Source organism: Ahaetulla prasina, chromosome 2 (assembly GCF_028640845.1).
Source record: "Ahaetulla prasina isolate Xishuangbanna chromosome 2, ASM2864084v1, whole genome shotgun sequence".
Taxonomy (NCBI): Eukaryota; Metazoa; Chordata; class Lepidosauria; order Squamata; family Colubridae; genus Ahaetulla; species Ahaetulla prasina.
Genome location: NC_080540.1, coordinates 176,277,638 through 176,293,690, shown reverse-complemented (window position 1 = coordinate 176,293,690; position 16,053 = coordinate 176,277,638). Strand labels below are relative to the sequence as shown.

Sequence of the window (16,053 nt, the reverse complement as noted above, 5' to 3'; positions counted from 1 at the left end):
TGCGCGTGCCGGCCAGATGATTTTCGGGCCTTCCCAGCCCACCAGATGTCTGGAAACAGGCCATTTCCAGCCTCCAGAGGGTCTCCGGGTGGGTGGGGAAGGCCATTTTTGCCCTCCCCAGGCTCCAAGAAAGCCTCTAGAGCCTGGGGAGGGTGAAAAATGGGCCTACTGGTCCCACCTTGCCATTGTGTGCCAAAAGTGGGGAGAGAATGAGGGTCACGTGCGCAGTGCAGGAGCGGGGTGCATTTAATTATGGGTGTGGGCGCAACACCACCACCCCGCTCCTGCGCCCCACTTTTGGCACATGACAGCAAAACGTTTAGCCATCACTGGTATAATATATCTCGCCTTCTAACAGTTGATGAAGAACTCCAAGAAATGTATCTATTCTTCTTTTTTAGCCTATCTTGTCAAAATAAACTCAGGCTGGACAGCTTTTGTAACATAGGATCCATTCCAATAAACAACCACTTTTTAGAAGTCTGGCACCTTAGATCAGGAAGCCAATAATTGTATTAAGGATGAGGAGACCAGGCCTTCTCTTGTTCTGGGCAAAAAGAGGTCAAACAAGAAAGGGAGGCAACAAGGCAGAGAGATGGAGACAATAAGATGTTTTTGCCTGAAGCATCCACAAGAAGTGATGCTGTCACTACCAACATCAACCAAAATCATCACATGGTCAGTTGTGATTTATGAAGAAGACTCCTATCATCTTTTTAAAAGTCATGCTGGGGCAACCTTGTTGGGTTTAGTTTCTTCAAGGAGAACGTTCTTTGGTAGAAAAGATGTTTCTTTTTTTTTTTTTTAGTACATTCCATTTTAAACACTAATAGATTTCTCTACATTCGTTGCTATATTTATATTTCTCCCAGCTCTGTAGTTCCCATACTATGTATTCACTTAGCCTGTTTGAGCAGCTTGTCTTTGGAATTGGCCAAGATTCCATCCTTTTTCTTTTTTTACAGGAACCTAAAACTAGCCCCACTCTTTTCAATACATACAATTGATTCCAGTATAGTGGTAGATTAAAGCCACCAAATTAGGCTCGTTTCTTCTAACTACAGCTATATTTTGCTTGCGCCTGCATTCAGGATCCTCAACCATGTGTTCTCCAAACGGGGGACTAGCAGACTAGAACCCTTGCCACATCCAACCAGCCCTTGCCTGTTGGTTTACAATAATGGAAGCTGCAGACCAATATAATTGGTGCGGATCGAACTGGGAAAGACTAACTACCAAGCATATTGAGAGGAGCTTTATCGCAATCCATGCTCTCCATAGTATGTCTGTGTGTGTGCGTGCGTGCGTGTGTGCATGTTGCACTGGTGCTGTGTTGTCTGTTCTCAAGCGTCCTGTGTTTGTCGTTCCCTTTTTCTGTTGTAGGGAAGCAGCAGGATGGGGCAGTGGAGAATAATCAAAACAAAGGTAAATGTTTCCCCATCATATCTCTTGAGTGCCGACATTTAGTTGGAATGCCAGCTATATCAGGAAGACTTAACATTCTCCAGATCTTGATAGTCTAGTTCAATATCTTTTCAGTTATACCATTAGATCCAATGCATTCTTTTTAACAACCTTTTTTCCCCCAACAGTAACAAGTCCAGATTTGATGATCTGAGGTCAAGATATTTAAAGCTTGTCTATTTATTTATTTATTTTGTTTATATTTCTTATTTTTTTAAATTTGCAAATGTTTCATGAACTGTTAAGCAACCATATATTCCACAACAAACTCTATTTCTCCAAGAACATAGTGTGGAAGATATTAGCTAGATGGTTTCTAAAAGTCTGCACATGAAAAATGAAACTCGGAGAATCTCTACAACCCACTTAGTTAATTAAGTGCTATCAAGTTCAGTTCATCTCCTAATCATGGTAGGAATAAATATGTGTCATTTTGACCAGTCTTTTAGCTCTTCCAGGAACATGTCAATCATCCGGTACTAGGACCAACCAAAATACAGCAAACTAGCTGTATTTAGGAACATAATATATAGTTAGCCTCAGATGTTTGAATTACATCTTTAGAGGTGCTGTTGAACCCTAGAATTCTAGGGTATAGTAGCAATTGATATTTGAATGACTGTGAATTTAGTCTTCAGATTTAAATAAAACACTTCTGGTTAAGCAAAAAACAGATTTTTTTTAAAAAAAGAAAGAAACATGGTGGATGTTGAGGTTTTTAACTGAAAATTGTCTGTTGGATAATGCATTTAGGTTAGATTGGTAGATAAGACCTTAGTGCATCCCATTCTTTACAGCCACTGGCCATGGTCACCATAGCTTATAAAGGCTGGATTTCAACATCTGGATGCCCACATTCCCACCTTGACCTAACAAACAGAGTTTAAAAGAGAGTATAACCTCACCTAATCCTGGATTTTCTACCGGTTTATAACCTAGTACTGAAGGCATGCAAATATGTTATACTCAGATTCTATTTTCTCCTCATTTCTAAGCTAAAAGAAGCATAGTTCCATCTGCCAGACAATATCAGAGTTGCTTTGATTAATCAACATTCTCTGTAATATTACCAGAAAAGGAAAATGAGATATATGGTACTAAGATGCTATACTAGATTTCTTTATTGCTGGACTTTGAACTGAACGGTGAACTTTTTGAACATTGAACCTTTTTGGCAGTAGGCCTGTCAAATGAACTTCTTTCCAAGGAAGAATAAAATGCAATATGACTGTTTAGAAAAATAAGCATCTTGTGCAAAAGTCAGTGTTAGCAAAACTCCTGTTAAAGCATCGGAAAGTAATGGCTAGTCAGCCTTAAACGAGATGAGTATCTTCTTCAATGGATATATTGTATTTCTCTAGGTTCAATATGCATTGAATCAATCAGAGAACAGTATGTCCCACCTGAGATGCAAAATTTTTATCATGAAAATAAGTTTTGTTCATCCATGGCAGCTGAATAGCTTTTCTATAAGGGGGTTCTAATGTCTGTTGAAAATCTTTCTCTTTCTGGATCTTACATTTCTAGAACTCACTGTGAAAATCTTTGCAATTAAAACAGGCTAAGTTGGTTATAAAAGAGACGCAGTGGCTCAGTGGCTAAGATGCTGAACTTGTCGATCGAAAGGTCGGCAGTTCAGCAGTTCAAATCCCTAGTGCCGCGTAACAGTGGCTCAGTGGCTAAGATGCTGAACTTGTCGATCAAAAGGTCGGCAGTTCAGCAGTTCAAATCCCTAGAGCTCCCATTACTTGTCCCAGCTTCTGCAAACCTAGCAGTTTCAAAGCACGTAAAAAATGTAAGTAGAAAAATAGGGACCACCTTTGGTGGACAGGTAATAGCATTCCGTGCGCCTTTGGCATTTAGTCATGTCAGCCACATGACCATGGAGACGTCTTTGGACAGCACGGGTTCTTCAGCTTTGAAACGGAAATGAGCACTGCCCCCTAGAGTCGGGAATGACTAGCACATATGTGCAAGGGGAACCTTTACCTTTACCTTTTAAGTTGCTTATGAAGATGTGTTTTATACATTGGAAGAAGTTCCATGAAAAGAATGAATGAAATGATGTTCCAAAGGTGCTTTTTCAAGACGCAACTGGGCTTTCTTTGTTTTTTCTTGAAGACATTTCGTTTCTCATCCAAGAAACTTCTTCAGTTCTGAGGGAAGTCAGAATTGAAGAAGCTTCTTGGATGAGAAGCAAAACGTGTTCAATGAAAAACAAAGTCCAGTTGTCTCTTGAAAAAGCACCTTTGGGACAACCATAATCTGGATGACTGAGATTCATGAGAATAATGGTACTTTTGTTTAGATAACTTGTGTGCATGGATGTATGTGAGAAAGCTTAGATGAAAAGCAATGATTTAATTACAGATGGTTAAATAAGCCATAGTGACTTAGTTCACAGGTTATGATAAGCGACAACCAAACAAAGTCATAACTCATTTGTAGCGTATAAATCCAGGTCACTCTTAATATTAGCAATCAAAATGTATTTCACAACAAAACCATTTCTCTTAAACAAGTTGCTACATTCAGAACAGAAATACAGACTAGAAAAACACAGGACTATTATAATGATCTATGATGTTGCCTGGGAACACACTTAATAAAATTCCAGGAATGAATCATGCAACTTGCGGTAAAAAGTGATTTTGAAAAACCACAACAACCTTAGCTAACATTGGGCAAATGTTCTGCTTCACCCAATATATCCATTTTGATTATGGCAACAGTTGCAAAATTGCAAAAAGAAGGGCAACTTATGATGGCGTTGCTTTTGTGCCTTTAATAGAAGCACAAACCTCTTGCCAAGACCTAAGATTTTTTTAAAAGTACTTTGTTCACTGAACTACAATTGGTTGGATTTATATTTCACTTTAAACCATAACTCATGGTTTATAAACCGCTATGACTGGCTTCACATATCTTGCTAACCCAAAACTGAACATCATAGTGGATTAATACCAAACGTGATTTCAGTTACAGGCAATAAATTACATTTTTTATGGAGATCAATACACTAGAAAATCTCTACCTTTTTTTTTTGTAGCATACCAGGATGTTGTTTATAAACAACTGGATCAAGAAAAGTAAAATGCACGCACATGCAACACACAAACAGACGGGCAAGCATAGTAGCAGAATTATAATAAAAGAGTCAGCAATTCTGGGTAAAACCATATTTGCTCCTTTCTCTCCGCAGCCAAAAAACAGGACGGGGCAGTTGCCATGGAGATGCAACCCCTGAAAAGTGCCGAGGGTGGTGAGATGGAAGAGCGGGAGAAGAAGAAAGCCAGTGTGCCCAAAAAAGAGAAATCTGTCTTGCAGGGGAAGCTCACCAAACTGGCCGTTCAAATTGGGAAAGCAGGTATGGGGATGGTGAGGGTGGCAGAGGCATTGTAGCAACAGTGGGCACTTCCCTTTGGGAAGGGAAGCGAGCTTGGATGCACCGTTGCTAATAAACAAATGAATAATATCCTTGGCTGAGAGAAGGTCAATTGTGCAGAGTGTATGAATCAGGCAAGGATTTGTCTTTTCATTGATTCCATATTCATTATTTATCCATTGTTACCCTTTGTCAAGGCTCTAGTCCAGTTTCAAGGAAAATGAACTAACCCTGACACTGAAACCACACTCAGGGCCATGAGAAGCCTAATTCATCCTTCTCTCTGCCTTCTGAGATAAGCATACATGAAGACGCAGGCATGCCTTCAGTTCTTATGAAAGGCAGAACTGCGAAGTTATAGTTAAGGCAGCTCAGCTAAGAAACTGTAATATCAAACAAATTGGGATATCCTGTAAAGGTGATGAATTTATCTGAATGCTGATTCTTTGAATTTACTACGTATCTGTTTTATTACTGCATTTAATCTATTTTTTGTTTATTATTTTATCCTGCTTTGTTTTGTTTTATTTGATACGACTGTAAGACTAATCAATTAATAAATTGATTAGTTATTAAAGCTAACTCTTTGCACTCAGGAAGATGGAGTGTATAAATCCATAGTATCTGGAAGATCATCTGCTGCCAATTAAATTGGAACTTTCCATCCGCAAAGGCCTTAAACCCAGTTTCCCATTACTTATGGTATTAAACGCCATCTATTCTTAAAAGGGTCTATTACCTGTAGTATGGAGGGGAGGGAACCCTTGAAAGCTGGTCCTTTGGTGGAATCAACCTTGCGGAGGTGCTGGGCAGATGTTGCTGAGAAGCTGAATTTCCCATCTCTGTGACATTATTATAACGTTACCATGAATCTCCAGTACTTCCTTAGGTTCACACTACAAATATAGTCGAAAGGGAATGAGATTGCTCTTCTTTTCTCCAGGTAGCCTGTTTTGTTTCCTTGACGATTGTCCGACAGATGTTTTGAACTCCTTTAATAGCTCTCACTCCCATTCTAGAGATATATATGGCTGAAAAGAGATATAATCCTGAGGCCATCAGCCTGGAGAAGGCTGGGTAGATAGCAAAAGGTCCCATCAGTCCTCATTTTAAGAATGAAAATTTGTGGAATTGACTGGGCCTTGTGCCAAGAAGCCCTTTGGGGACTTTTCTTCTCACATCCTGGCTTTTAATACAAAATGTTCTCAAGACACAATCTTATTTGCAGGGTGTGTGATTTCACAGATTCAGGTCTTGCCGTTGCATCTGACTGTCTCTCTTCTTTATTTTCTCCAATCCTGCTAGGGCTGGTGATGTCAGCTATCACAGTCATCATCCTGGTCCTATATTTCATCATTCAAACCTTTGTTATTGATGGGAAGACGTGGATGGCTGAGTGCACTCCTGTTTACGTGCAATACTTTGTCAAGTTCTTTATTATTGGGGTCACCGTCCTGGTGGTGGCTGTACCCGAAGGCTTGCCACTGGCTGTCACGATCTCTTTAGCCTACTCTGTCAAGGTGAGCATTATATCCTTAGTGCCTTCACTGGTTTTTGCTAAAATACATGGCTGGATCCTTGGCTATGCTCTTTTGTCATCTACTCCCATAAATGCTCTCTGATGGCCATCTCCCTCTGGTGCAAGTTAGCCTAACAGGAATGACTAAGAAGATTGTGGACTAGATCACAAGGTAGTTCATCATGGCTTATTTAAATTTAAGCTGGCTTAAATTTTATTGATTTTAAATTTTCTACCACTAATTTTTAAAATGGGGTTTTAGTTTTTATATATTTTTAAAGTTTCAGGCCAATTATAATAAGTTTTTTTAAATTTGCATTTTAAACTGTATATTGTATTGTTTGTTTTTACTTTGCCTGTACACCGCCCTGAGTCCTTCGGGAGAAGGGCGGTATAAAAATCAAATAAATAAATAAATAAATCATCAATCATCTGGAAAATTATGCAGCCATTATTAGGAATCAGCATGCATTTGTCAAGACCTATTTTCACCAGATTACCCGTTACGGTAATTCATTTTTTAAATCAGTAACTTCCTTAATAAATTATAGGAATACCAACTTTGGAAGAAGTATCCATGATACACTGATCAGCAAACTACTTTACGGATCAGTGAAATAGGACAGTTAGGTAGATTGTCATTAATGGTTAGCTCTCTAGTGATTCGCATCCAACTGGAGTAAGGTATCATTCCTATATCATATGATCTTTAATTTTTGGATTAATAAGTGGGATGGAAAGGCTAAAGGGATGCTTTTCAAATGTGCAGAGGAAACAACAGTGTGTGGGATGCCCATCATTTAGAAGACAGAAATAATTTTCAAATAAAACAAAAGTATCATGATAAGTTATAGAAATGAAAGTAACAACATGAAGTGTAACAGAACAAATGCAAAATCCTTTAGCTAGAAAACAATAATCAGTCATCCAGATATAGAATGGGCTGTGAAAAAGACCTTAGAGGAATTTTATTTTTATTTTTATTTATTTAGCGTATGGCATCTATAGAGGTCAAGCTTCTTAGAAGAGTTGATTACCAACTGAATATAACTCCACAGCGTGATGTGGTTGCATAAAAATACAAATGTCTATTTTGGCACTTGGAGAGGATCAGGATTTTCAAGGGGTATGCTAGGCAGCTGGAATTTGGTCCTTTAAATCCTCCAATTCCCCCCAAAACAAGGACTCGAAATTGGCCCTCATCTATTCTTGGAACAGTGTAGGAATGCAAGTGGATGGGATGCTAGGCCCTAATATGCTCACTCTTCTCCTTTGGAAAAAAGTATGTATAATTTTAATCTCTTTTCCTGACTATAGAAAATGATGAAAGACAACAACCTGGTCCGGCATTTGGATGCCTGTGAGACCATGGGCAATGCCACAGCTATCTGCTCAGACAAGACAGGGACCCTTACCACCAATCGCATGACAGTTGTGCAGTCCTACCTGGGTGACACACACTACAAGGAGACGCCTGAGCCCAGTAGCCTGACATCCAAGATACTGGATCTGCTGGTGCATGCCATTGCTATCAACAGTGCCTATACCACCAAGATACTAGTGAGTAGTAGCCCCTTTTTGGAAACACTCCTTCCTAAGGCTACGTTGGCCCATAAATGCAGTACTATTATGCAAGTAGGGAATCTATGGTCCCCAGGAAACTGTTGAACTATAGCTCCCATCACCTTTACCTATGTTGGCTGCAGTCTTGGAAAATGTAGCTCCCTGTGAAATAAATAAATATTATTATCTTCATGATAAGCAGGATAAAGATGTTCGAAACATAAGAGTGATATGGGGAAGGGCTAAGACTAACATCTAACACTGGTGTAACATTACCTCTGTACTTTGACTTGAAGTGACATTTAAGTTGGGAACAATTAGCAGTAAATAAAAAAATTGCAGACATGAAGAAGAGCTAAAATCCCCAACAGCTGGAATGCTAACAAGCATTCTAAGTTTCTGGAGAACAATCCAGGTGGAGAAAAATGATCTCTAGTTAATATTTTGAATGGCAAGCAGGAAAACAGGTGGAATCTCATGGAACTCACAGAAAAGGGCATATCCCTACAACCATCCAAAAACATGGAGAAAATCAGACTGGCCATTTAGGAAAAGAAAGCTGAATTCATGCAAAATAGATCTGAAGATCTTCTGTCTTTAGTTCCAGGTGGTGTGGTCCTCCCGCAGGTAGAGCTAAAATACAGGTTGGGGTGGTCCTCCTAGATTCTCAGCTCCTGCTTGTAGAGCAGGTGGCTCAGCCTTTGCACAAATCTATCTTGTGTGCCAATTGCCCCCCATTTCTTCATTGGGAAGTCTATTTGCAGTCAGCCACGCCTTGGACACCTCTTGTCTAGTCCAAGTGGGGACTGCATGGGGCTGCCCTTGAAAACTCCTCACCACCGATCCAAATACAGCTGTGCAAGTAGTTATGGGTGCACCTTGCTATGCCCATGTAACATAACATGGACTTTTAGGTGTGACTGTTACTTTTAAAGCCCTTCATGGCACAGAGCCTGATTATTCGCTGAACTGCATGCTTTGGATTACCATCCAGTAAGTTTTAATAGAATTGGCATCCGCACCAGTCAGGAGTGGCATCTGGTGGGATTCAGAGATGTGCCTAGTGACTGTCACCACACCTGCCCTATAGAATAGCATTTCTGGTTCAGACGTTAGAAGAAGAGAGGCTAAACCACCACATCAAGTAAGCTTAGCCATTGTTTTAATTTCCTTTGCAGGCTCTAATGAGCTCCAGATGATGATCAGATCAGTTGTGAGAGCTACTGGATCAGGCCACCATTCAGCAGCATCCACAGAAAGGCTATTGCTATTTAAGAAGAAGAACCTGTGACAGCTAACTGTGGAGTTATACTATTTGGGATGCAGCTGAATGGAAGCCTTTCCCAGTCTTGGGGCACATAGAGAAAAGATTTTATTTTTGAAGGCATAAGGATGAGTGGTGCTAAATTATTTCTAGTTCTGGGACTTACCGCCTGCAGATTGTTACCCAATTTCCTTCTGATCCAATCAAACTCCAGTGGAGGAAGTCAACACAAGTTGGAGAAAAGTGACTAGAGCGGAGTGATAAATCTCTGATCCTCCAGATGTTGCTGAACTAAACCTTTCATCATCCCTTATGACTCATGGTATTTGGCAGAAGTGGCTGGAATTGAAAACCAGCAACATCTGGGGATCCATCTCTAGGGTCTAGATTAGAGGGAGGGTTCCTGATACTGGGTTTGTTTTTTTTAAATCCGTTCAGAAAGGGTAGTTTTCCAGAATCACATTCCAAATACTGACCTTGATAAGCCATCAAACTGCCATTTTAACTGCTTGTCCTTTCTTTAAAAATCCTGCTGCTCTTGCAAAAAAACACCGTTTGAAGCTTGACACCTGGGTAAGAACACGCTGAGCTTGTCGATCGAAAGGTCGGCAGTTCAGCAGTTCAAGTCCCTGGTGCCACGTAACAGGGTGAGCTCCTGTTACTTCTCCCAGCTTCTGCCAACCTAGCAGTTTGAAAGCACGTAAAATATGCAAGTATAAAAATAGGGACCACCTTTGGTGGGAAGGTAACAGCGTTCCGTGTGCCTTTGGCATTGAGTCATGCCGGCCACATGACCACGGAGACGTCTTCAGACAGTGCTGTCTCTTCCGCTTTGAAACGGAGATGAGCATCGCTCCCTAGAATCAGGAACGACTAGCACATATGTGCGAGAGGAACCTTTGCCTTTAGACTTCCAAAAACAATTATTAAATCAGTTTTTCTATAGCATAGATATGCCTTAAATTCAAAGCGTATTTACAAACCTGAATTCTGGCAGCCAAGAATTTGATACAGTTGATCCACCACCACTCGTTCCCTCATGCACAAACAGTTTGGCCGAGAGAAGTGATGAAGTTAGACGAACTGAACCGGGTGTCTCTCGTTTCTGACCTTCCGTTTCTTTCAGCCTCCAGAAAAAGAAGGGGGTCTCCCACGCCAGGTGGGCAATAAGACCGAATGTTCACTGCTGGGCTTTGTGGTTGATCTGCGACGTGACTACCAGCCTGTCCGTGAGCACATTCCAGAGGAGAAGCTCTACAAGGTTTACACCTTCAATTCTGTCCGAAAATCTATGAGCACCGTCATTTGCATGCCTGATGGTGGCTATCGCCTCTTCAGCAAAGGCGCTTCCGAAATTGTCCTCAAAAAGTGAGTCTGCTCTGCATTATGAATGGTGAAAGGGACCTTCGTACAGACAAAGGCTACCCTCTTAAAGCAGGCAAGACTATCTCATATTGTGAAACTTGCCCTGGCGTGGTCAATATAAATGCACTTAGTTCCCTATGTTGACCTTGAAACATTCCCATACAATATTCCAGGAATTCTTCTAACTGTGAAAAGTGAGCCTTATTATCTGCATGCTATTGGAATCCAAACAAAGAATTTGTTTTAGATTGAGAAGCAGGCTAAAGAAGCTCAAATAAATATGAGCAATGTGGTGATGAGCTAAGACCGAGGGCTTGTCTAAGGCTACCTATGTACCTCATTCGAGGATACATTTGCAATGGAGACAATCAGCAATGAATAAAACGGCCAATTGTGAGGGACAACAAACAAACAAAAAAATCAGGCAAGAAGCAAGGAGAAGCAGGAACTTATAAATAAGTTCCATCCCTCTCTTCAACTCTTACAGTTGTAGTTAATAATGTGGTTAAGTGCATGCTTAAAACAGTGCTTGTTACACCTCTATTCTAAGAGCTGCATTTTGTTGCCAGTTTGCTTCTGAATCCAGCTTCTGTTTTTGACCTATAAAGCTTTTCATGGCATGGAACCAGGCTATCTAAGGGACCACCTCTCCCCAGTGAAATCTGCCTGCCCCATTAGATTTACCAGAGAAGGAAGGCATGCTGCGCATACCATCATCTAGGGACCTACATTTGATGGGGTCCACTGATGTGCCTTCTCTGTTGTGGCATCTAGCTTATGAAACATTCTTCCCCTTCCCCCACCCCAAAAAATTAGATTAGTCCCATCCTTTTTGATATTCTGGAAGGCCCTCCAGACCTGGTTATATTATCAGGCCTGGGGCTCCCAGGGAACTGGAGATATGCTTAGATGGCTCCGTTACTAAGCTGGCTATTTTTATTCCCTCTTTGCCTAGGGTTTGTATCTTTGTTTTTATAACATTTGCTGTTAATGTGATTTTTATACTTTTTAATATATCATTGGTTTTTATAAGAGGCTTCACCTACTGTGCGCCACCTTTGATGAGGTGGGCAGCTATATACATCTGTTTGATTAATAAATAAATACATACATAAAAAGAAACACTGTGCGACCCACCATAATTGCAGAAGGCAGCTTTACTCGGAACAGCTTACACTCTGCAACAATACATTTAGCACCATCAAACTATGATATCTGTCTATCCCAGGTCCTTAGGATTAGATAGGTGGACAAAAATTCTAAAATCCAGTCTGATCATCTGGCTGACTGGGCGACAAACCCTAATAAATTAAAGCAGCTTTTCATGAAAACAAGAAAGCACCAGAGCAGTATGAAATTAACAATGCTGACTTCATTCAAACTTTCAGGATGATGGTCATTGGGGAAACTCTGACGTGGCTCAGAAGTCAGAAGTCAGAATTAGCAGAATTCCTGAACATGAGATTTCATTTCCTTTGACCTGCCTTTAGCTACTGTTACAGCCTTTTGCAGAGGCTTCTATATCAAGGAATAAATTTGATGTGGTGGGTAACATTAGAAACCGGGAGACTTTGAGTTCTACTGCTACCTTAGACACAAAGGCAGCTGGGTGACCTTGGGCCAGCCACTCTTTCTGAGCCCTAGGAAAGAAGCAAGGGCAAACCACTAAAGAAAATGTGCAGGCAGTTGTCAGGAATCAAAAATGGCTCAAAGGAGCAACATTTCTTTTTCTTTATCAAAATGAGCCAATTTTGAAAAGTTACTTTCTTTAATAAGCATCCTGGATAAATGAGATATTGCATATCTTGCATGGCAGAACTGGTATCTAAGTATAAACTCCTTTTGGTGTGTATATATATATCAGGGGTGAAATCCAGCAGGTTCTGACAGGTTCTGGAGAACCGGTAGCGGAAATTTTGAGTAGTTTGGAGAACTGGCAAATACCACCTCTGGCTGGCCCCAGAGTGGGGTGGGAATGGAGATTTTGCAATATCCTTCCCCCAGGAATGGGGAGGGAATGGAGATTTTGCAGTATCCTTCCCCCAGGAGTGGGGAGGGAATGGGGATTTTGCAGTATCCTTCCCCTGGAGTGGGATGGGAATGGAGATTTTGCGGTATCCTTCCTCTGCCACACCCACCAAGCAAGCCACGCCCACCAAGCTACACCACATCCACCAAGATATGCCCACAGAACCAGTAGTAAAAAAAATTGGATTTCACCACTGATATATGTGTAAGTGTGTGTGTGTTCGTCCTTCTTACAGGTGCACAAACATTCTAAATAGCAATGGAGAGCTTCGCGTCTTCCGGCCCAGGGACCGAGATGAAATGGTAAAGAAAGTGATCGAGCCCATGGCCTGCGATGGGCTGCGGACTATCTGCATAGCCTACCGTGACTTTCCAGCAGGGAAGGAGCCTGACTGGGACAATGAAAATGATATTGTGATAGATTTGACCTGCATTGCTATAGTGGGGATTGAGGATCCTGTGCGACCAGAGGTAATGGCTGGATAGAGGTGGATTTTCTCTGAACAAACCTTTGTTTTGTATTTTTGTGTGTGTGTGTGTTTGTCTTTTGTTTTGTGAGTCAGGGGAAATCAACTCTTAAGTTTCCAAACTCCCATTTCTTCCCAATGGCTGATCAAAGCAGAAACAGGATAGGGCTATAGGTTCTGTTGGCTAGTAAAAACAAATGGAGGTGGTATAGGGATGGAATAGGGTCTTCTGCTTGAGCACGGGGTTGGGCTAGAAGACCTCCAAGGCCTCTTCCAACTCTTTTATTATTATGTTATTCTGCTTTCAGCAGCCACTATGGCCTAGCAAACAGGGTGGTGGATTTGGATCCTAAGAGGATTTTGCCAAACAAGCACAGCTGCTTCAATTCTGTAATACAGATAAAGTCAGAGTTGTCCAGAAATAGCCCAGAATTAAGCTTCATAACAATGGCTTCCTTTCCATTTAAGAAAAATAGCAATAGCAACAGCACTTAGGCTTATATACCACTTCATAGTGGTTTTACAGCCCTCTCTAAGTGATTTACAGAGTCAGCATATTTTCCCCAACAACCTGGGTCCTCATTTTACTGACCTCGGAAAGATGGAAGGCTGAATCAACCTTGAGCTGGTCAGAATCGAATTCCTAGCAGGTGGACAGAATTAGCCTGCAATACTGCGTTCTAACCACTGCACCATCACGCAGGGGGAATCATGTTTTTAATCCTTTGGCTACAAAGGCAAGTTTGGAAAAGCTTAATACATTTTTAGAAGTCAGAGAGAATCTTGGGAAGTTGCTAAAGGAGATTTCCATCGGTCAGATCTGCTGGGATTTCTGTGCTAAATAACAGCTCTCCCCCTTTTGCTAGCACTCGTAAAATCAGCATAATTGCTTCAACTTTTAAAAGACATGAAGCACTTTACATGATAAAGTATTCAGATGTTAGTGCAGAGAACAAAGAACTAAGACATATATTTTAATTATCCTGTGCAAGAAAGCATTTTTGTTGTTTTGTGCAAAAATAAGATAGAACTTTGCATCGTGGATGGGGAACATGATTAAATAGAGTGAAGTCAATGAATAGTTTTCTCTCACTATATACATATATAGATAGATTGTTTTCATCCTCAGGGTAATGGCAATGAATTTCAACATATCTGGCTTTAGCAGAAGGCTTTTAAGATGAATAATATGTCTCCTATGCAGGATTGTGTCCTCCTGACATTAGCCATCTATTTTAGTTGAGCATTGTGACTGTGACACAATATCAGGATGTATGTCTTAGCAGCCTTAATGAGAAAAATGAAAATATGCTGAAGGTGGCCACTTTTATTTTAAAGAAAAAGACCGGGGTTATGATTCAGGGTTTTTTTCCCCTGGCTTCTACTTTCCCCAAATTTGCTAGATGCTTTAGAGATGAAATAGTGATTAACTGATGACTTTGGATATGAATCCAGCAAGGAAATCTGATTATGTTTTGGAAATACAAAGCTGAGATTCCCAGTCTGGATATCAGATTCAATACTGAGGTAGAAAATCAAGAAGCGTGTTATGTTATAAGCAATTAATGCCTTTAATTGGCTATAATGTGTGTTCATTTTCCAGGTGCCAGAGGCCATCCGCAAGTGCCAGCGTGCTGGCATCACTGTCCGTATGGTGACAGGAGACAACATCAACACAGCTCGGGCCATCGCTGCCAAATGTGGCATCATCCAACCAGGGGAGGACTTCTTGTGCCTGGAGGGAAAGGACTTCAACCGAAGGATCCGCAATGAGAAGGGAGAGGTATCAAAGAAGCTGTTTTAAGTTTTTGGAAAGGTGCTACTCCTGCAATTCCAAAGTCAGGGAGATATGTTCTGAAATAGCAGCTTTCCTCCTCAAAGGGCTCTCTCAAATGGAAATTCATTTGGAGATCAGGAAGAGGATTCCCCTTTAAACAAGAGACCTTCAATCTGAACAAATCTCAGTTTTTCATGAATTCCAATCATTAGGAAGATTCTGAACACCCTTCACCTTTTAAAAAAAATAATAAATCCCCACAGACAAAAAGTTCTCATGCCAGAGGGAAAAGCTCTTCTCCTTTTTACTGATTGCCAAGCTATTTTTAGACTACCTAGCTCATTCAACAGCATAGGAGAAAGGATGTCACTCTTCTTACCTTTGATGGCCCAAGCATTTGATATTGCAATTAGCAAAATATGACGATGAATGTCAGACTTGGGAAAAACTGTCCTGGCACTATTTGGAGAAAGGCCATAGCACAAAATTCATATGCAAAAAAATCTTAGTTTTTGGCAATAGATCTTCTCCCGTCTCTGAATGGAGTGAACCTAGGATTTTTTCCATATGAAGTTTGTGCTGATGCCCCCCCTCTCTTTCTCTCTATCTCTCTATCTGTCTCTATCCTGTCTGTCTGTCTGTCTGTCTGTCTGTCTATCTATCTATCTATCTATCTATCTATCTATCTATCTATCTATCTATCTATCATCTATCTATCCCTATTGCTATCCCTGTACCACCTATCAGCTGAGAGAATTGTAAGCTAGAAATGATGAATAGCCAGATTCAGAATTCCACACTAAAGACATATAACACCTACTGAGTATCATCCAGCCATCCTAGAAGTGATATAAAGTCTGAGTGCATTATTCTGGCCAATGATGGCTGGATGACTCCAGAAAATGCTATCAATTGATGGTGCAGAAATGAGCTGAGGCAACTTCCTATGTTCTCTTGTACTACACATACTACTTCTCTATATTTATAGATAGAACAAGAACGACTTGATAAAATATGGCCGAAGCTGCGAGTTCTGGCTCGATCATCACCTACCGATAAGCACACCCTGGTGAAAGGTAAGATCCCTGCAATCTCTTTATCCTCAGTCAAAACGGGGTGGTGGGAACTAGAATTCCCAGGATTTGGATTGATTTCCTGTTCCAAATCAAACTCCAGATATGCAGCCCAGAATTTCTCTGAAAGCATGTCCACCTAACAGCT

General features: G+C 40.8%; 1 protein-coding gene across 4 annotated transcripts in view; it reads left to right on the top strand.

Moving 5' to 3' along the window:
- Window positions 1-16,053, top strand: part of ATP2B3 (ATPase plasma membrane Ca2+ transporting 3) — a 73,008-nt gene that overhangs the window by 32,082 nt on the left and 24,873 nt on the right. For 2 of the 4 annotated variants that reach the window (XM_058172682.1, XM_058172681.1), the window contains 7 exons: window positions 4,667-4,831; window positions 6,155-6,369; window positions 7,686-7,928; window positions 10,322-10,563; window positions 12,825-13,059; window positions 14,659-14,838; window positions 15,821-15,908. In XM_058172682.1, coding sequence (XP_058028665.1) covers window positions 4,667-4,831; window positions 6,155-6,369; window positions 7,686-7,928; window positions 10,322-10,563; window positions 12,825-13,059; window positions 14,659-14,838; window positions 15,821-15,908 — 1,368 coding nt within the window. Of the gene's footprint in view, window positions 1-1,383; window positions 1,426-4,666; window positions 4,832-6,154; window positions 6,370-7,685; window positions 7,929-10,321; window positions 10,564-12,824; window positions 13,060-14,658; window positions 14,839-15,820; window positions 15,909-16,053 lie in introns of all 4 variants that reach the window. The other 2 variants (XM_058172679.1, XM_058172680.1) reach the window with 2 other exon arrangements.